Here is a 20,649-nt window from a genome sequence, read left to right as displayed (position 1 = left end):
TCTATAGGAGAGAGTGATGTGTTGAAGTCTCCCACAATTATTGTGGAAACATCAATTGCTTCCTTTAGTTTTGCCAGTGTTTCTCTCATGTATTTTGTGGCACATTGATTGGGTGCATAGACATTTACGATTGTTATTTCTTCTTGTTGAATTGCCCCTTTTATTAGTATGTAGTGGCCTTCTTTGTCTCTCAAAACATCCCTGCATTTGAAGTCTATTTTATCTGAGATTAATATTGCTACACCTGCTTTCTTTTGGCTGTAGCTTGCATGAAATATTTTTTTCCATCCTTTCACTTTCAGTTTCTTTGTGTCCCTGTGTCTAAGATGAGTCTCTTATATGCAGCATATTGATGGTTCACTTTTTTGATCCATTCTGCGAATCTTTATCTTTTAATTGGGGAGTTTAATCCATTTACATTCAACGTTATAACCGTGAAGGCATTTCTTGAATCAGCCATCTTATCTTTTGGTTTATGTTTGTCATATTTTTCCCCTCTCTCTATTAATATCCTTTATTGTGCCCATACCAAATCTCTTTAGTACTGAACCTTTCTCCAAGTCTCTCTGTCCTTTCTTTGTTTCTCTGTCTGTAGGGCTCCCTTTAGTATCTCCAGTAGGGCAGGTCTCTTGTTAGCAAATTCTCTCAGCATTTGTTTGTCTGGGAAAAATTTAAGGTCTCCCTCAAATTTGAAGGAGAGCTTTGCTGGATAAAATGTTCTTCGTTGGAAATTTTTCTCACTCAGAATTTTAAATATATCGTGCCACTGCCTTCTCGCCTCCATGGTGTCTGCTGAGTAGTCACTACTTAGTCTTATGCTGTTTCCTTTGTATGTGGTGAATTGCTTTTCTCTTGCTGCTTTCAGAACTTGCTCCTTCTCCTCTGTGTTTGACATTGTGATCAGAATATGTCTTGGAGTGGGTTTATTTGGATTTATTCTATTTGGAGTTCCCTGAGCATTTATGATTTGTGTATTTATGTTGTTTAGAAGATTTGGGACGTTTTCCCCAACAATTTCTTGGAGAATACTCTTCCTAGACCTTTACCCTTTTCTTCCCCTTCTGAAACACCAATGACTCTTATATTCAGACGTTTCATATTATCTATCATATCCGTGAGGTCCGTTTTGATTTTTTCAATTTTTTCCCCATTCTTTCTTTTTTACTTTCATTTTCCATTCTGTCATCTTCCAGGTCACTGATTTTGTTGTTCAACTTCCTCTAGTCTTGTACTATGAGTGTCCAGAATCTTTTTAATTTGGTCAACAGTTTCTTTAATTTCCATAAGATCATTCATTTTTTTATTTAGTCTTGCAATGTCTTCTTTATGCTCTTCTAGGGTCTTCTTGATATCCTTTGTATCCCGTACTATGTTCTCTTTGTTCATCTTTAGTTCTTTGTGTAGCTGCTCTAGGTGCTGTGTCTCTTCTGATCTTTTGATTTGGGTGCTTGGGCTTCGGTTATCCATATCGTCTGGTTTTTTCGTATGCTTTATATTTTTCTGTTGTTTTTGGCCTCTTGGCATTTGCTGAACTTGATAGATTTCTTTGAGGATTTGTAGACCAACTGAAGTCCTTATCTCTAATTTATCAGATCTACAGCTTCGTGGAGTACACTTTCTGTAACTAACCAGCAGGTGACGTCCACGAGCCACCTGTTCTCCACAAGCCAGTTCTCCCCTGCTGAACCTTTTTGGTGAGTGGGGGAGTGAGTCTTGTGGGGTCCAATTGGTGTACCAAGCTTGCGTGTGTAGTTGGTGTTGCCTGCCCTGTATATGTGGCGTGTTTCTGGGCCATCAGGGAGGGGGGGTGGCACTAACAGTCAAATCTCTCTGGTGATCATAGAGTTTTAAAGCTGCTGCAATAGTCTAATCCTTCAGTTCAGTCCTGCCACAGTTTGTCTCTGCCACTGACCCACAAGTCCTTGGTACTGGCGTATGGCTCTTGAGACTTGCAAGTGGGCCTCTCTTCCAGGCTGTGCACCCCGGGTCCTCTGTTGAGGGATGACTGTGCTATGTCACAGGTGAGTGCCGACCCCCCAGGGCAGTTCTGGGCTGCTGGACTGTGTAGGGAGGCTCCCAGTCTGCTGAAATGATGGCTGAATGGGGCTTTGTTAATTCACACTGCTCTACCTTCACAACTCTGGGACAATCAGCTGAGGTTGTAGGGAAGGCTAATGATCACACCCACTTTTGTAGTGTGTGCCTGTTACTTGAAGCGCTTCCGTCACACTGGGTTGTCTGGGGCAGCTCTGGGCTATGGGGCTGGCGAAGGGCAGGAGTTTTTCTTGTCCACCAGGATGATGGCTGTGAGCGGACACCCCCCTTTTCTTGGGAAGTTGTGGTGGTTAGTGAATTTTCTCAGCTACTGGATTATTGTCTTTGTCTCAGAGCTCTCTTAGTTCTGCTCTTGTCTTGACCTGCCCAAATTGCAAGTCTTTGAAGCTTTCTGTATTGGGCTTCTTAGAGTAATTGTTTTAGAAAAAGAAAAAAGGGTTACAAAAAAGGGCCCTCCTCACAGATCTAATGGATTATTGAAATGCTAAGAGACAAAGCAATTAGGGCCATTAAGGAAAGGTCCACAGGGCAGAGAGATCAGCTTTTCTTCGGGATTTGCATATGAGCTTGAGGGCCTGAGCTCTGCCCTTCCCCTTTCTGTGTTCAGCAGAACTCCAAAAATCCTCCGCTTTTATTTTGGAGTTTTTCGTGTTGTTTTTTTTCTATGCTTGTCTCCTCTCGGCTGGGCTGGCTGGTCTCAGATTCTCTGGTGTCTGGTCTCAGTCTGTCTGTGGTTGGAGTTTGGATCAGTAGAATGAGTTTCTGATAAGGGCTGCCACTGCAGTTCTCCCTTCTCCTTCCCGGAGCTGACAGCCCCTCCTCCCATGGGACTGAGCCTGGCAGGGAGGGGTGCGGGTCCCCTGGCCACAAAAACTTACAGATTTCGCTGATCTCAGCAGTTCCACGTTTTCATGAGTGTTGTATGAAGTATGCCCAAAGTCAGATTGCTTTGTGGTGTCCAGTCCACGCAGTTCCTGGCTTTCTACCTACTTTCCTGGAGGAGTAACTAAAATATACAGGTCACCAGTCTGCCATCTTGCCCTGCCTTCCTGTTTTGAGAATGTATTGGGCATTGTAAAGAAGCCCTGTGAGTAATTGGACAGTCAAATGCAATCATTAGTCTAACTTACCTCTTTGAGCATCATTAGGGTGAGAACAACACTGTCTTTGAGAACTCCCAGTGATGCCAAAAGGATATGGGGCTGAAAGGTACCACTGTTTACATCTTTCTTACCTTGGCTGAGCTCTTGACCCCCGTATAACATCAAGAAGAGAGAAGCAAGCTGAGTACTGGGCAACTTTATGTAACTATTGATCTTTGTGGGTAGTTTAAAAAAGCATCAAAATTGTACATTTTAATTGTTCTACCCTCTGGGCGATGGCTAGACATAGAGCAAATACTCCCTGCAGCACTGATAATCCTTTCCTGTATCCAGGTTCGCACTGCTCCTTGGAATACCACGAGGGCCTTCATTGCTGCCATGAAGGGCAAGTGTCTCCTGGAGGTGACTGGGGTGGCAGATCCCACAGGGTGTGGTGAAGGATTCTCCTATGTGAAGATTCCAAACAAAGCAACACAACAGAAGGTGAGACTGTCTATGAATTTCTAGAAAGAAAATCAAGGGAGGAGAAAATGGGGGCTAGAGAGCAGCTGAGATGAGTGAGGTGGAGGACCTGGAAAAGCAAATAAGTTGCCAGGATGACTTAGATGCCTACTGTAAGGAGTTCAACTTATTAGGATTCTCACCTGTTTTTGTTTGACGTAGGATGATAAGGAGCCTCAGCCAGTGAAGAAAACAGTGACAGGAACAGATGCAGACCTCCGTCGCCTTTCTCTGAAAAATGCCAAGCAACTTCTGCGTAAATTTGGTGTGCCTGAGGAAGAGGTGGGTGTGGACAAGGGAAATGGGATCCCAGGGGCTTTGTATAGAGAAGAAATGGCTAACAGTCCTAGACAAGGAACTGTCTAGAGAACTTTGTGGTATAGGTTGTAGTGGACTGGGTCTTGGATGCCTTTTTGAGTTAGTTTTCCCACAGCTTTCTGTTAAACTTGTTTTTGGATTTTTTTTTTTTGTCTAGCTCTCTAACCCTTTGCCTTGGTTTGTCCTTTGAAATCCCTGAATGATTTGTGTATATGTGTATATCTGTCTTGTAGATTAAGAAGTTGTCCCGCTGGGAAGTGATTGATGTGGTACGCACAATGTCAACAGAACAAGCTCGCTCTGGAGAGGGTCCCATGAGTAAATTTGCCCGTGGATCAAGGTTTTCTGTGGCTGAGCATCAAGAGCATTACAAAGAGGAATGTCAGCGCATCTTTGACCTACAGAACAAGTGTGTTGTTTTAGTGCTGCGGAAAACCCACGTTAGAAAGGGGAGGGGTCGCAGACACTTTTGTAATGAAGAGGAGGTCACCTAAAAATATGACTAGGTGTTCAGTTATCTGTGATTTCAGGGTGGTATCTGTTCATAGTCATACTGCTAGACTACTCAGTCTCTTCAAAGTAGCTTGGCAAAGGTTTTGAAAGGCAGGAGGAGCCAGGCTTAACTCCAGGTTCCATGGCAATTCTTGTAGCCTGCTTGGTCTGGCAGCAGGAACAGTGATGATAGGTAGGGTTTTTCTGAAGGCTTGCTTGTGGGAGGATGGTAGTGCGGAATTAAAAATGAATGATGTGCTCATTTGTTTCTTAGGCGTCTTCCAGGAGTTCTGAAATAGTTGCTGCAATATTTCAAACTTGCCTTGTTGATTAAATATCTAGTGAAACTTTGTGAAGCTTTTCCATTAAGGACCCCATGTCTTAGTGGATTTGCAGGGTATTCCTTTTTTTTTTAAATTCAGTTTTACATGACCACAGACATAGGGGACTGGTGGTTTGATGGGTTGAGCCCTCTACCATAGATTTTACCCTTGGGAAGATGGTTGCTGCAAAGTAGAGGCTAGGCCTCCCTATAATTGTGCCTAAGAGCCTCCTCCCGAATGCCTCTTTGTTGCTCAGATGTGGCCCTCTCTCTCTACCTAAGCCAACTTGAAAGGTGAAATCACTGCCCACTGCCTACATGGGATCAGACACCCAGGGGAGTGAATCTCCCTGGCAACGTGGAATATGACTCCCAGGGAGGAATGTAGACCTGGCATCGTGGGACGGAGAACATCTTCTTGACCAAAAGGGGGATGTGAAAGGAAGTGAAATAAGCTTCAGTGGCAGAGAGATTCCAAAAGGAGCCAAGAGGTCACTCTGGTGGGCACTCTTACGCACACTTTAGACAACACTTTTTAGGTTCTAATGAATTGGGGTGGCTGGTGGTGGATACCTGAAACTATCAAACTACAACCCAGAACCCATGAATCTCGAAGACAGTTGTATAAAAATGTAGCTTATGAGGGGTAACAATGGGATTGGGAAAGCCATAAGGACCACACTCCACTTTGTCTAGTTTATGGATGGATGAGTAGAAAAATAGGGGAAGGAAACAAACAAACAAACAGACAAAGGTACCCAGTGTTCTTTTTTACTTCAATTGCTCTTTTTCACTTTAATTATTATTCTTGTTATTTTTGTGTGTGTGCTAATGAAGGTGTCAGGGATTGATTGATTTAGTTGATGAATGTACAACTATGTAATGGTACTGTGAACAATCGAATGTACGATTTGTGTGACTGCGTGGTATGTGAATATATCTCAATAAAATGAAGATTAAAAAAAATTCAGTTTTATTGAATTCACAATGAGATATATTCAACTGTTCACACAGTACCATCATATAGTTATGCATCCATCACCCCAATCTATTTTTGAACATTTTCCTTACACCAGAAAGAATCACAATCAGAATAAGAAATAAAACTAAAAAAGAACACCCAAATCATCCTTCCTATCCCATTGTATTTTTTTAATTCAGTTTTATTGGAATATATTCACATACCATGCAGACATACAAAGCATACATTCAGTTGTTCACAGTACCATTATATAGTTGTACATTCATCACCAAAATCAATTTTTGAACATTTTCATTACCCCACACACAAAAATAATAAGAATAAAAACTAAAGTGAAAAAGAACAATTAAAATAAAAAAGAACACTGGGTGCCTTTTTTTTTTTTTGCCCCCATTTTTCTACTCATCCATCCATACACTGGACAAAGGGGAGTGTGATCCATATGGCTTTCCCAATCACATTGTCACCCCTCATAAGCTACATGTGTATACAATCATCTTTAAGATTCATGGGTTCTGGGTTGTAGTTGGATAGTTTCAGTTATTTACTGCTAGCTATTCCAATTCATTAGAACCTAAAAAGAGTTGTCTGTATTGGGTGTAAGAGTGCCCACCAGAGTGAACTGTTGGCTCCTTTTGGAAACTCTCAGCCACTGAAGCTTATTTCATTTCCTTTCACATCCCCCTTTTGGTCAAGAAGATATTCTCCATCCCACGATGATGGGTCTAGATTCCTCCCCAGGAGTCATATTCCACGTTGCCAGGGAGATTTACTCCCCTGGGTGTCAGATCCCACATAGGGGGGAGGGCAGTGATTTCACCTGCCAAGTTGGCTTAGCTAGAGAGAGAGGGCCACATCTGAGCAACAAAGAGGCATTTGGGAGCAGGATCTTAGGCACAATTATACACAGGCCTAGCCTCTCTTTTGGAGCAACAGTCTTCCCAAGGGCTAGTCCCATGGCAGAGGGCTCAGCCCATCAAACCACCAGTCTCCTATGTGTGTGACCACATCAGCAACCATTGAAGTGGGGAAGCCCAAAACCCCTGCATTCTCCACCAGCTCTTCAAGGGGGGGCTCTGCATATTTTTTTTTTATTTTTTTTTTCTTTTTTTTTTTTTGCTTAACTCGTTTTTTAAATTTAACTATTAAGTATATAAAAAAAAACATGGACTAAAAAAAATTTCAAACAAACCGTAACAAGGGAGTAAGAAAAAGACAACTAACCTAAAATAATTACTTTACTTACATGTTCCTATTCTACCCCAAGAAAATAACCTAATATAGCGACATTTCTATGAACTTGTTCCTGCCATACCCACCAGAAATTAACAAACCATAGTCATTCCTGGGCATTCCTATAATGTTAAATTTACCCATGATAGCTTATCTTTTCTCATTGGGTTATCGTTCCCCCTTCATTAATTGCTCTCTATCGCTAGTTCCCCTACATTGTATATTATAAACCATTTATTTTACATTTCTCAATGTTCACTTTAGTGGTAGCATATAATATTTCTCATTTTGTGTCTGGCTTATTTCGCTTAGCATTATGTCTTCAAGGTTCATCTATGTTGTCATGTGGTTCATCCATGTTGTCATATGTTTCACGACATCGTTCCTTCTTGCAGCCGCTTAGTATTCCATCTCGTGTATATACCACATTTTATTTATCCATTCCTCTGTTGAAGGACATTTGGGTTGTTTCCATCTCTTGGCAATTGTGAATAATGCTGCTATGAATATTGACATGCAAATAACTGTTCACATCACTGCTTTCAGATCTTCGGCTAATATACCGAGAAGTGCAATAGCTGGATTGAAGGGTAACTCTATATCTAGTTTTCTAAGGAAGTGCCAGACTGACTTCCAGAGTGGCTGAACCATTATACAGTCCCACCAACAATGAATAAGAGTTCCAGTTTCTCCACATCCTCTCCAGCATTTGCAGTTTCCTGTTTGTTTAATGGCAGCCATTCTAATTGGTGTGAGATGGTATCTCATTGTGGTCTTAATTTGCATCTCTCTAATGGCTAGTGAAGCTGAACATTTTTTTATGGGTTTCTTGGCCATTTGTATTTCCTCTTCAGAGAACTGTCTTTTCATATCTTTTGCCCATTTTATAATTGGGCTGTCTGTAGTGTTGTTGAGTTGTAGGATTTCTTTATATATGCAAGATACCAGTCTTTTGTCAGATACATGGTTTCCAAAAATTTTTTCCCATTGAGTTGGCTGCCTCTTCACCTTTTTGACAGATTCCTTTGAGGTACAGAGACTTCTAAGCTTGAGGAGTTCCCATTTATCTATTTTTTCTTTTGTTGCTTGTGCTTTGGGTGTCAGGTCTGGGAAGTGGCTGCCTAATACAAGGTCTTGAAGGTGTTTCCCTACATTATCTTCTAAGAGTTTTATGGTACTGTATTTCATACTGAGGTCTTTGATCCACTTTGAGTTAATTTTTGTGTAGGGTATGAGGTAGGGATCCTCTTTCATTCTTTTGGATCTGGATATCCAAATTTCCCACCCCATTTGTGTTGGAAAGTCTATTATGTCCCAGTTCAGTGCCTTTGGGGGCCTTATAAAAGATCAGTCGGCCATAGATCTAGGGGTCTATCTCTGAATTCTCAATTCGATTCCATTGATCAGTATGTCTGTCTTTGTGCCAGTACCATGCGGTTTGACTACTTTGGCTTTATAATAAGCTTCAAAGTCAGGGAGTGTAAGTCCTCCCACTTTGTTTTTCTTCTTTAAAGTGTTTTTAGCAATACAAGGCTTCTTCCCTTTCCAACTAAATTTGATAACTAGCTTTTCCAAGTCTGCGGAGTAGGTTGTTGCAATTTTGATTGGCATTGAATTGAATCTTTAGATGAGTTTGGGTAGAATTGACATTTTAATGATATTTTGCCGCCTTATCCATGAACATGGAATATTTTTCCATCTTTTAAGGTCCCTTTCTGTTTCTTTTAGTAGAGTTATGTAGTTTTCTTTGTATAGGTCTTTTACATTTTTGGTTAAATTTATTCCTAGGTACTTGATTTTTTTAGTTCCTGTTGAAAATGGTATCTTTTTCTTGAGTGTCTCTTCACTGTTCATTTCTGGCATACAGGAACATTACTGACTTAATGTACATTAATCTTGTATCTCGCTACTTTGCTAAATTTGTTTATTAGCTCTAGTAGCTGTATCGTCATTTTCTCAGGGTTTTCCAAATATAAGATCATATCGTCTGCAAATAATGACAGTTTTACTTCTTTTCCAGTTTGGATGCCTTTTATTTCTTTGTCTTGCTGGATTGCCCTGGCTAGCACTTCCAGCACAATGTTGAATAACAGTGGTGACAGCAGGCATCCTTGTCTGATTGCTGATCTTAGAGAGAAGGCTTTCAGTCTCTCACCATTGAGTACTATGCTGGCTGTGGGTTTTTCATATATGGTCTTCATCATATTGAGGAAGTTTCCTTCAATTCCTACTTTTGAAGTGTTTTTGTCAAAAAGGGATGTTGGATTTTGTTGAATGCTTTTTCAGCATCTATTGAGATGAGCATTTGATTTTTCTCTTTTGATTTGTTATGTTGAACCATCCTTGCATGCCTGGAATGAACCCCACTTGGTCATGGTGTATGATTTTTTTAATGTTTGTTTGGATTTGATTTGCAAGTATTTTGTTGACAATTTTTGCATCTATATATGAATATATATATGGAGATTGGCCTGTAGTTTTCCTTTTTTGTAGCATCTTTGCCTGGTTTTGGTATTAGATTGATGTTAGTTTCCTAAAATGTGTTAGGTAGTATTCTGTTTTCTTCGATGTTTGAAAGAGTTTAAGTAAGATTGGTGTCAGTTCTTTTTGGAAAGTTTGGTAGAATTCCCCTGTGAAGCCATCTGGCGCTGGGCATTTATTTGTGGTAAGTTGTTTGGTGACTGATGAGATCTGTTTCCTTGTGATTGGTTGGTTGAGATCGTCTGTTTCTTCTCTAGTCAGTCTAGGTTGTTCATGTGCTTCCAGGAAATTCTCCATTTCCTCTAAATTATCCAGTTTGTTGGCATACAGTTCTTCATAGTATCCTCTTCTAATTTTTTAAATTTCTTTGGAATCCGCATAGTGTCACCTTTCTCATTCATTGTTTTGTTTATTTGGGTCTTCTCTCTTTTTGATTTTGTCAGTCTAGCTAGGGGCTTGTCAGTCTTCTTGATCTTCTCAAAGAAGCAACTTTTGGTGTTATAGTCTCTCTCTGTTGTTTTTTGTTCTCTATGTCATTTATTTCTGCTTTAATCTTTGTTACAGTTTCTTTTATTCTACTTGGTTTATGATTGGTTTGCTGTTTGTTTTCTAGCTTCTCCATTTGCTCCATTAGTTCTTTGATTTTAGCTCTTTCTTCCTTTTTGATGTATGCATTTACTGCTATAAATTTCCCCCTCAGTACCGCTTTTGCTGCATCCCAAAGGTTTTGATGTGTTGTGTTCTCATTTTCTTTCATCTCTCTATATTTAGCAATTTCTCTTGCTATTTCTTCTTTAACCCACTGATTGTTTAGGAGTGTGTTGTTTAACCTCCAGGCATCTTTGAATTGTCCAAGTCTCTGGCAGTTATTGACTTATAATTGTATTCCATTGTGGTCAGAGAATGTGCTTTGAAGAATTTCAAATTTTTCAAATTTATTGAGGCTTGTTTTATGTCCCAGCATATGATCTGTTCTGGAGAAAGTTCCATGATCCCTAGAGAAGAATGTTTATCCTGGTGATTTGGGATGTAATGTTCTATATGTGTCTGTTAAATCCAATTCGTTTATCTGATTGTTTAAGTTTTCAGTTTCCCTACTGGTCTTCTGTCTGGTTGATCTATCTATAGGAGAGAGTGATGTGTTGAAGTCTCCCACAGTTATTGTGGAAACATGCATAGCTTCCTTTAGTTTTGCCAGTGTTTGTCTCATGTATCTTGTCGCACCTTGATTCGGTGCGTAAACATTTATGATTGTTATTTCTTCTTGTTGAATTGCCCTTTTTATTAGTATGTAGTGGCCTTCTTTGTCTCTCATAACATCCTTGCTTTTAAAGTCTATTTTATGTGAGATTACTATTGCTACTCCTGCTTTCTTTTGGCTATAGCTTGCATGAAATATTTTTTTCCATCCTTTTACTTTCAATTTCTTTGTGTCCCTGTGTCTAAGATGAGTCTCTTGTAAACAACATATTGATGGTTCATATTTTTTGATCCATTCTGCCAATCTATGTCTTTTAATATGGGAGTTTAATCCATTTATATTCAACGTTATTACTGTGAAGGCATTTCTTGAATCAGCCATCCTATATTTTGTTTTATGTTTGTCAGATATGTTTTTTCCTTCTCTCCTTTAATGTCCTTTAACATGCCCATACTGAATCTCTTTAGTACTGAACCTTTCTCCATATCTGTCTCTCCTTTTCTTTTTTTCTCTGTCAATAGGGCTCCCTTTAGGATCTCAGGCACGGCAGGTCTCTTGTTAGCAAATTCTCTCAGCATTTGTTTGTGAAAAATTTCAGCTCTCCCTCAGATTTGAAAGAGAGCTTTGCTGGGTAAAGAATTCTTGGGAATTCTTGGGTGACAATTTTTCTCTCTCAGTATTTTAAATATGTCTTGCCACTGCCTTCTTGCCTCCATGGTGGCCGCTAAGTAGTCACTGCTTAGTCTTATGCTGTTATCTTTGTATGTGGTGAATTGCTTTTCTCTTGCTGCTTTCAGAACTTGCTCCTTCTCTTCAGTATTTGACAACCTGATGAGAATATGTCTTGGAGTGGGTTTATATGGATGTATTCTGATTGAAGTTTGCTGGGCATTTATGATTTGTGTATTTATGTTTTTTAGAAGGTTTGGGAAGTTTTCCCCAACAGTTTCTTTGAATACTCTTCCTAGACCTTTAACCTTCTCTTCCCCCTTCTCAAATGCCAGTGAGTCTTCTATTTGGACATTTTATATTATCCATCATATCCCTGAGGTCCATTTCAATGTTTTTAATTTTTTTCCCCATTCTTTCTCTTGATCTTTCATTTTCCTTCTGTTGTCCTCAAGGTCACTAATTCGCTGTTGAGGTTCCTCTAGTCTTGTATTGTGAGTATCCAGAATCTTTTTAATTTGGTTGACAGTTTCTTTTATTTCTATTAGATCATTTATTTTTTAATTTGCTCTTGCAATTTCTTCTTTATGCTCTTCTAGGGTCTTCTTTATGTCCTTTATATCCTGTGCCATGCTCTCGTTGTTTGTCTTTAGTTATTTGATTAATTGCTCCAAGTACTGTGTCTCTTCTGATCTTTTGATTTGGATGTTTGGGTTTGGGTTATCCATATTGTCTGGGTTTTTCATATGCTTTAAAATTTTCTGTTGTATGTGGCCTCTTGGTGTTTGCTTAACTTGATAGGGTTCTTTGATACGTAAGCTGATTCAAAGACTTAATCTGATTTGTCAAATCTACACCTTGGTGGAGTACACTTTTTCTAACTAACCAGCAGGTGGTGTCCGCAAGCCACCTATTCCCCTCAATCCAGTTCTCCCCATCTTTTTCTTTTTGCTGAGTGGGGGTCTGAGTCTTGTGGTGGTACAATTGGTGCACCAATTTTGCATGTGTAGTTGGTGCTGCCCACCCTGAATGTGGGGCATGTGTCCGAGCGGTTAATGAGGGAGGGTGGCTTTAATAATCAAATCTCCCAGGTGTTCCTGGAGATTTAGAGCTGTTGTAGTAGTCTAATCCTTCAGTTCAGTCTCGCTACAGTTTGTCTCTGCTGCTGACCTACAAATCCTTGGTATTGGCCTGTGGTCCCTGGGACTTATGAGGAGGTCCCTCTTCAAGCCGTGCCCTCCTAGGGCCTCTGCTGAGGGAAGACTATGCTATGTCACAGGGGAGCGCCATCCCTCAAGGGAGGTTCTGGGCCACCGGGCCATGTAGGTGCGTTCCCAGACTGCTGAAATGATGGCTGAATGGAGCATGTTAATTTCCACCATTTCACACAGCTCTGCCTTCTGAGCTCCTGGACAATTAGCTGTGGTTGCGCGGAAGGCTGTTGTCTACACCAGATATTCTGGCATGTGGGCGTGTTGCTGGAAACACTTCCCATCACACTGGATTGTTTGGGGCAGGTCTGGGCTGTGGCACTGGCGCCAGGCAGGAGCATTCCTATCCCAATGGGAAGATGGCTGTAAGGGGACGCCCCCCCCCCCCCTTTTCTTGGGAAGTTATGGTGTTCAGCGAATTTTCTCAGCCACCAGACTTATTGCTTTGTTCCTCAGAGCTATCTTAGCTCTGCTCTTGCCTGGGCCCAAATTGCAAGTCTTTGAGGCTTTCTGTAATGGGCTTCTTAGAGTAATTGTTTTAGAAAAAGAGAAAAAGATTTAAAAAGGGGAAAAAAGGCCCTCCTTGCAGATCTAATGGGCTGCTGAATTGCTAAGAGACAAGTAGATTAGGGCCATTAAGCAATAATCAAGAAAGCAGAGAAACCAGCTCTTCGGACAAGGGTCCTCAGCTCTTCAGACAAGGGTCCTTGCTCTCTGGATTTGCATATGTGCCTGACTCTGTTTGAGCCCTACCCTTCTCTGTTTTATGTTCACGGGAACTCCAAAAAGTCTATTTTTGGGTTTTTTTTTTTGCTGATTTTGCTAGCCCTATCTCCTCTCCACTGGGCTACTGCTCCTAGATTCTCTGGTGTCTGTCTCAGTCTGTCTGTGATTGGAGTTTTTTATCAGCAGTCTGAGTTTTCAATTAAAGCTGCAACTGTAGTTCTCCCTCCTAGTTCCCAGCACCGAAGGCCCCTTCTCCCACAGGACCGTGCCTGGCAGGGAGGGGCATGGGTCCCCTGGCTACGAAAACTTACAGATTTTGCTGATCTCAGCAGTTCCACGTTTTCATGAGTGTTGTATGAAGTATGCCCAAAGTCAGATTGCTCTGCGGTGTCCGGTCCATGCAGTTCCTGGCTTTCTACCTACTGCCCTGGAGGAGTAACTAAAACCCACACCTCTCCACTCCGTCACCTGGCCTCCCCCAATCCCATAGTATTTTTCATTTACTTTTTCCTATTTTTCTACGCATCCATCCATATACTGGATAAAGGGAGTGTGATCCACAAGGTTTTCACAGTCACACTGTCACCCCTTGTAAGCTACATTGTTATACAATCATCTTCAAGAGTCAAGGCTACTGGGTTGGAGTTTGGTAGTTTCAGGTGTTTACTTCTAGCTATTCCAATACATTAAGACCTAAAAAGTGTTGTCTATATAGTGTATAAGAATGTCCACCAGAGTGACCTCTCTACTCCATTTGAAATCTTTCAGCCACTGAAGCTTTATTTCATTTCGTTTCATATTCTCCTTTTGGTCAAGAAGATGTTCTCAATCCCACAGTGCTGGATCCCGATTCATCCCCATGAGTCATATCCTGCATTGCCAGGGAGATTTATGCCCCTTGGCGTCAGGTCCCACATAGGGGGGAGGGCAGTGAGATCACCTGCCGAGGTGGCTTAGTTAGAGAGAGAGGGTCACATCTGAGCAACAAAGAGGCACTCAGGGAGACTCTTAGGCACAATTATAAGCAGGTTTAGCCTGTCCTTTGCAGTAACAAGCTTTGTAAGGGCAAGCCCCAACACAGAGGGCTCAGCATACCAACTCATCAATCCTTAATGTTTTTGAAAAAATCAGCAACAATCCAGTTGAGGAAGTCCAACTCTTCCGCATTTTCCCCCAGCTCCTTGGGGGCCCTGCAAGTATATTTTTATTCTCCACCCAAATTACTTTAGGATGTGTTGTTATTTCACTGTAACCTATGCAAACCTACCGTATCTCATTTCCTATTCAAAGTTCAGTGTAATGGTGACATTTGAACAAACTGACTGTAGAAGTTATATTGTTTAGAAAGTATAGGTCCTATACCTAATAAACATCTCTTCCCTTGGTCTCACATGGAAGTTGAAGTTTTAACAGTTTCAGCCTTTACCCGTTGGCCTAGTTTGCCTTAGTCTTAACCAGATATGCTTCATTCATATCTCTATTTGAAGTCTGGGCTCTTTTTCAACTTTTTTTTAAACAGTTGCTGTATGTGTTAATACTGACATTCATATCTGCTGAGCTCTAGCTCTTGAGTTTCAGGTATCACACAGATACCTAATGTTCCAGAGACCCATCAGGTTATACACAAAGGGATCAACATCTCAGAGTTTGGAGATAGCCATTACAATTCAGGAATAGATTTGACTACTGTAAGAGCTTACAGTCTAGGGACCATTACAATAATCGTTTCCCTGTTAGTCTGTGTTCTAAAATTCAATTCTGAGTTTACACATTGTAGTTGGTCCTTATTGGTGAAACCTTACAGTGTTTGCCTTTGTTTCTGGCAAACTAAAAATGCTGTCTACGGGATCCATTCACCTCCTTGCATGTCTCATAGCTTCACTCCTTCTGGTAGTTGCTCAACATTCCATTGTATGTACACACTACAGTTCACCATTCTGTTTCTCAGTCAGTGTACCCTTAGGCCACCTCCACCTATTGCAAATCATGAATACTGCCTCCATAAACACCATTGTGCAAATGTCCATTCATGTCTCTGCTCTCAGCTCTTCCAAGTACATACCCCATAATGAGGTTGCAGGATCCCATGGCCCCCACATACTTAGCTTCTTGTGGAACCACCACACTGACCTCCAGAAAGACTGCACCATTCTGCCTCCTCATCAACAGTGAATAGGTACATCCTTCTCTCCATGTTTTCTCCAGCACTTTTACCCCATTTATATTTTTTCCTACAATTTTATAGAGATATGGTCACATACCATACAATTATCCAGTGTCTTCAGTTGTTCATGGTATCATCATGTAGTTGTACATTATCACTACAGTCAGCACTTGAACATACTGTTTACTATAAACAAGTGGATTTTGGCGAATAATAAAAAAGATAGTAATAATAAAATGTCATGCAATACAACATAATAGTTAAGGACAGAAAACAACTCCATTACCAAGAATCCCATATCCCTCCCTTATATCCCCCTCTCATACACATTTAACTTTGGTATATTGCCTTTGTTACATTTAATGGAAGCATATTACAGTGTTACTGTTGACCATAGACTCCAGTTTGCTTTGATTATGTTTTTTCCCAAATACCATCCCTTTTTCAACACTTCATGGTTGACATTCATTTGTTCTCCCACATGTGAAAAATTTTTATGTTTGTACATTTAGTAAGAGTCATTGGCCATTCCAGTTTTTGCCAAGATTTACAGTCCCAGTCTTTATCATCTGTCTTTACCTCTGGTGTCATACATTCCCGTATCCCACCTCTGTTAGCTTTGCTCACAGATGTCTTTGTTCAGTGTACATAAAATATTGTGCTACCATCACACAGTATTATGCTCTCTATTTCTGTGGATCTGTACAATCAATCCTGCTGAACATTCTTCAGCATAAGAAGCCCAATCTCTACCTCGGGTATTCCGTTTTAAGATTTACCAATTTCTTATTCTTGCCTGCAACCGTGTTTCTTAAGCTCTTTCTACACTTTTGTTTTTCCCTTGGTCTTAATTTAACATTAGTGTTTTCTTTTTTTAGGGTTTTATCATCAACTGAAGTGTTGTCAACTGACACAGATAGCAGTTCAGCTGAAGACAGTGACTTTGAAGAAATGGGAAAGAACATCGAGAACATGTTGCAGAACAAGAAAACCAGCTCTCAGTTGTCATGTGAACAGGAGGAGCAGGAGCGAAAGGAACTACAGTGGATGCTACTAGGTGAGGGGTGAGGGGTAGTGGCTTGACAGACAAAGAGAAGGATCAAAAAGGAGTGTGAAAAAGAACTGCAGACCACTGAGCAAAGCTGGAGGCAGCAGAAGTAGGGGATGAGTGTAGAGAAGACTATAGATGAGGTACAAAAATCTCTGTGAACTGGACTATGGGTTTCTCTTAGATAGGTTGAAGAGATTTTGCTATTTCATTACTGCCTCTAGTCTGTATCAGGTGCCTGGCGAAGCAAGTATAGCAGTACTAACACTTCAAGCGAGCTTTCTGTGCATTCATCCTAAAGGGGAAAGAGTTTTCAATATGGAATGAGTGGACAAAATTTTGGGGTTGTCCTTGAACCCCTTGAAATTGCTTGTAAAATTCTGTGTAAATGTGCATTTTCTGGGGTAAAGAGCCATGAATTTCAGAAGATTTTCAAAGGAGTCTTAGACCCTAAAAAGAGTAAAGAATCACCACCAAAAACTGCAGAAGTTGGGGCTGGAGATGACGAAGGTCTGACCTGGGCTGGGATATGGACATAGGAATGAGAAGAGGGGAAAATCAGGATTTCATTCTGGAATTGCTAGAAATATGGTGTTACTAATGATGAAAGAAGAGAAATACAGAGACAGAAGCAGGTTTAGGAAGGGGGGCAATATGTTTGAGACCTGTTGAGTTTTGAGGTCCCTGTGACACTTCCCAATGTGGATGTCAAGCATAAAGTTGAAAGTCTGGATCCAGATGCTGAGAGAGGATAAGGGCTGAATGAAGATTTATATTTGAATGATTGTTCTCATTCCCAATCGTCTTTCTTGTGTTTTTTTCCTCTCTGTGGAAGCTTTGTGTAATTTCTTTGTTCTTTATTATAAAGAGGTTGTGATACAGCCTTCCACCAATGTGATTCTTTAGGTCTTGGTTGTTATTCCAAGTGTGATCCTGGATCAGCAGTATCTATATCATATGGGAGCTTGTTAGAAATGCAGAATCTTGAGCCTTACTCCAGATGTACTGAATTAGGATCTTTAGTTTACCAAGATCCCCAGGTGATTCCTATTCATATTAAAGTTTGAGAAACATACTCTAGGCCTTAAGACTCTGGACATGTTTCTGTGATACCATTTTTCTCTCTGGGTGCTTTTCTTTAATGTAATCATCAACTAATTCCTGCTTGGACTTTCCCCTTTTCCTTTTGTTCAGAGGAATCAGAACACTATTCTTCCATCCACTATTGCAAACGTGTAGTTCTTTGAGGTTCTTTGAGAACTTTTTGTACTTGTGAAAACAGGAAAATTGGCCCTAGTAAAATGAAGTCCATAAAGGACAGATCACTGTACTCTGGGGCTAGAGGTGACTTTCATGCTTTCTGTAAAACCATATTTTGTGACATGATGAGTTTTGAGGTTTCCACTCAACCCTAAAAAAATGACTGGATGATAGGGAGAATGCTTGGAAATCTTTCTCCCTTGCAGCAGCAGGCTCAGCAGCATCAGGAAATAATCACGGAGATGATGACACAGCTTCTGTGACTAGCCTTAATTCTTCTGCCACTGGCCGCTGTCTCAAAATTTACCGCACGTTTCGTGATGAGGAGGGGAAAGAGTATGTTCGCTGTGAGACAGTCCGAAAGCCAGCTGTCATTGATGCTTATGTGTGCATACGGACCACAAAAGATGAGGAATTTATGTGAGTATGTAGGTTGGGGGTTGTCTTTTAGTTTACCACTTTCCAGATTATAAGGAGAGTGATTATAATGGTGGGGAAGGGTGGGATGTGGGGGGTGAGTGCTTGAGTTCTAGTGACAGGATTCTATACAGTCTGCCTTAATTGAGAACCATCTTTCCTTTAGATGGTTTGGATTTGAACAGTCAAATCACAGGGAGAATTTAAAATTTACTGGAAAGTAAAGGTATGTTTTCAGTTCCACTTAGGTCCTTTTTCATTGTGATTGGTTGGTTTGCAAAAATCTTAGGGATTACTCATAACTTCTCATTCTGAGAGGGATATCTATGCAAATGGGCTGATGAGTTGGGGTTATGTGAATGGCAGGCAACCCCGTTTATTTCAGTTTGTATAGATGCCTTTAGCTCTGAGGTTTTAGCTATCAGGACAGTCTTCTTGGTTTGGCTTTGCTTATGGTCCTGTGATTTTTTTTTTCCCTGTTACTTAGTCGAAAATTTGCCCTTTTTGATGAACAGCATCGAGAAGAGATGCGAAAAGAACGGCGAAGAATCCAAGAGCAACTGAGGAGGCTTAAGCGGAACCAGGAAAAGGAGAAGCTTAAGGGTCCTCCTGAGAAGAAGCCTAAAAAAATGAAAGAGCGTCCTGACCTAAAAGTAAATATAATGTAGCGTGATCACAGTTAACAAAGCAAGGAAAGAAAGCATTCCTTTTCCCTTAGCTTTTGGTATCCTCCATTATTGGGAATGAGGGCAGTGTTGTTGAAAGCTGGTTTGAATTGACATAGCTATTTGGGTGCTGTCAGTACTAGTGTGAGTGGTACCAACAAAATCAGGCCCAATCAGGTTCTCATTGGGTGTCATTTTACATTTTCTAGGAGGTGAGATAGGTTTGGTGCTTTGTTTTTTTACATGTACATTCACATATTTACATATATACACATCTTATTTTAACAAAGAACATATTAACAGAAGCAACAAAAATAAAACAACACAGGTTGCTTTGTATAACTTTAGGGATTCCAGATGTTCCTGTGCACTCTTAACTGTAAAATACGCCATTACATGAGGCAATTGTACTACAGTGGAAAGAGCCATAAACTTTGAGACAGAAGATCTAGAGTTAAGTTCTGCCACTTAACAGCTCTGTGACTTTAACCTCCACAAACTTGTTTTCTCTTCTATAAAATGTCTCACACTGTATTAAATGATCTAATGTATGGAAGGTACTTTATACACTATAAATTACTCAAAAAAGTAAAGAGCTGTTGTTAACATGTACTGAAGCCATTAAGTGTTTAAGTATGATACAATATTGACCCCATTTTACAGATGAAACTGAGGTCTAGGATACCACAACTGCTCAGTTACAAAACTGAGGAGGAGACTTAATGTCATTGAGCCTTTTGCTTGTTTTGATTTGGGACTTGGGCTGGGAATACACACCCATGATGGCTGACATTGATACAAAGCTTACAGTCTATATTCCTCATTTTATTTTTAGTGTGTCTTTTTCATATATGCACTTTTGTCCAGTGACTTCTGCTTGATAGGTGCTAAATGCAGGCTTGGGTTTCCAACAGCCTTTCTCTTGCCTATTTAATATTTTCATAGTTCATATTCAGATTTGGGTGGAAATCCTCTCTCTTTTCTTCTTTGCTTTATTTTTAAAGAAATGTTCAAGTCTGAATTTCATATTTTTTTTCTTTAAAGTTTTTACTTTGAAATAATTTCAAACTTACAGGACAGTTGGAAAAATAATACAAAACCCCTACAGAGAATTCCAATATAGACCTCCCCCAAGATACCCAAATCCACCAGTTTTAACATTTTACCACATTTGCTGTATCATGCCATCTATTTATAAGTCAATCTATTTTCTGCACATTTGAGAGTAGCTTATATACTTCATGCTCCTTGAACACTTACATGTACATTTCCTAAGAACAAGGGTAGTCACTTATGTAATCCCCTTAAGTACAGTTAACAAGTTCAAGAACATTAACATTGATATAAAGCTTACAGTCTTATTTTCATCATTTTATTTTTAATGCGTCATTCCCATATATGTACTTGTGTCTGGTGGTTTATGATTGTTAGATGCATAAGACTTCTATTAGAGCAAAAGTTCTGAGACTGCCCTTGTTTCTCTCCTGTCTTGTATGTATTTCTTACGATACTTTTACTTTTGCAGCTGAAATGTGGGGCCTGTGGGGCCATTGGACACATGAGGACAAACAAATTCTGTCCCCTCTATTATCAAACAAATGCTCCACCCTCCAACCCTGTTGCCATGACAGAGGAGCAGGAGGAGGAGTTGGAAAAGACAGTCATTCATAATGATAATGAAGAACTCATCAAGGTCGAAGGGACCAAGATTGTCCTGGGGAAACAGCTAATTGAGAGGTAAGGGATAGCAGACGGGAAGTGCTACAGGAGAGATCTTTTGGACGTCTTCAATGTTAATGGG

The 20,649-nt window shown here is 40.4% G+C and overlaps 1 protein-coding gene across 2 annotated transcripts in view; it reads left to right on the top strand.

Moving 5' to 3' along the window:
• The window catches only part of TAF1 (TATA-box binding protein associated factor 1), a 145,270-nt gene that overhangs the window by 43,657 nt on the left and 80,964 nt on the right, over positions 1-20,649 (top strand). For both annotated transcript variants that reach the window (XM_037822723.1, XM_037822722.1), the window contains exons 19-25: positions 3,492-3,641; positions 3,822-3,941; positions 4,211-4,386; positions 16,337-16,515; positions 17,973-18,186; positions 18,671-18,836; positions 20,374-20,585. In XM_037822723.1, the coding sequence (XP_037678651.1) occupies positions 3,492-3,641; positions 3,822-3,941; positions 4,211-4,386; positions 16,337-16,515; positions 17,973-18,186; positions 18,671-18,836; positions 20,374-20,585 (1,217 nt within the window). The remainder of the gene's footprint in view (positions 1-3,491; positions 3,642-3,821; positions 3,942-4,210; positions 4,387-16,336; positions 16,516-17,972; positions 18,187-18,670; positions 18,837-20,373; positions 20,586-20,649) is intronic.

This window comes from Choloepus didactylus, chromosome Y, assembly GCF_015220235.1.
Source record: "Choloepus didactylus isolate mChoDid1 chromosome Y, mChoDid1.pri, whole genome shotgun sequence".
In the NCBI taxonomy this organism is placed as follows: Eukaryota; Metazoa; Chordata; class Mammalia; order Pilosa; family Megalonychidae; genus Choloepus; species Choloepus didactylus.
The sequence above is the reverse complement of the archived record's forward strand: the minus strand, read 5'-3'. Positions and strand labels throughout refer to the sequence as shown.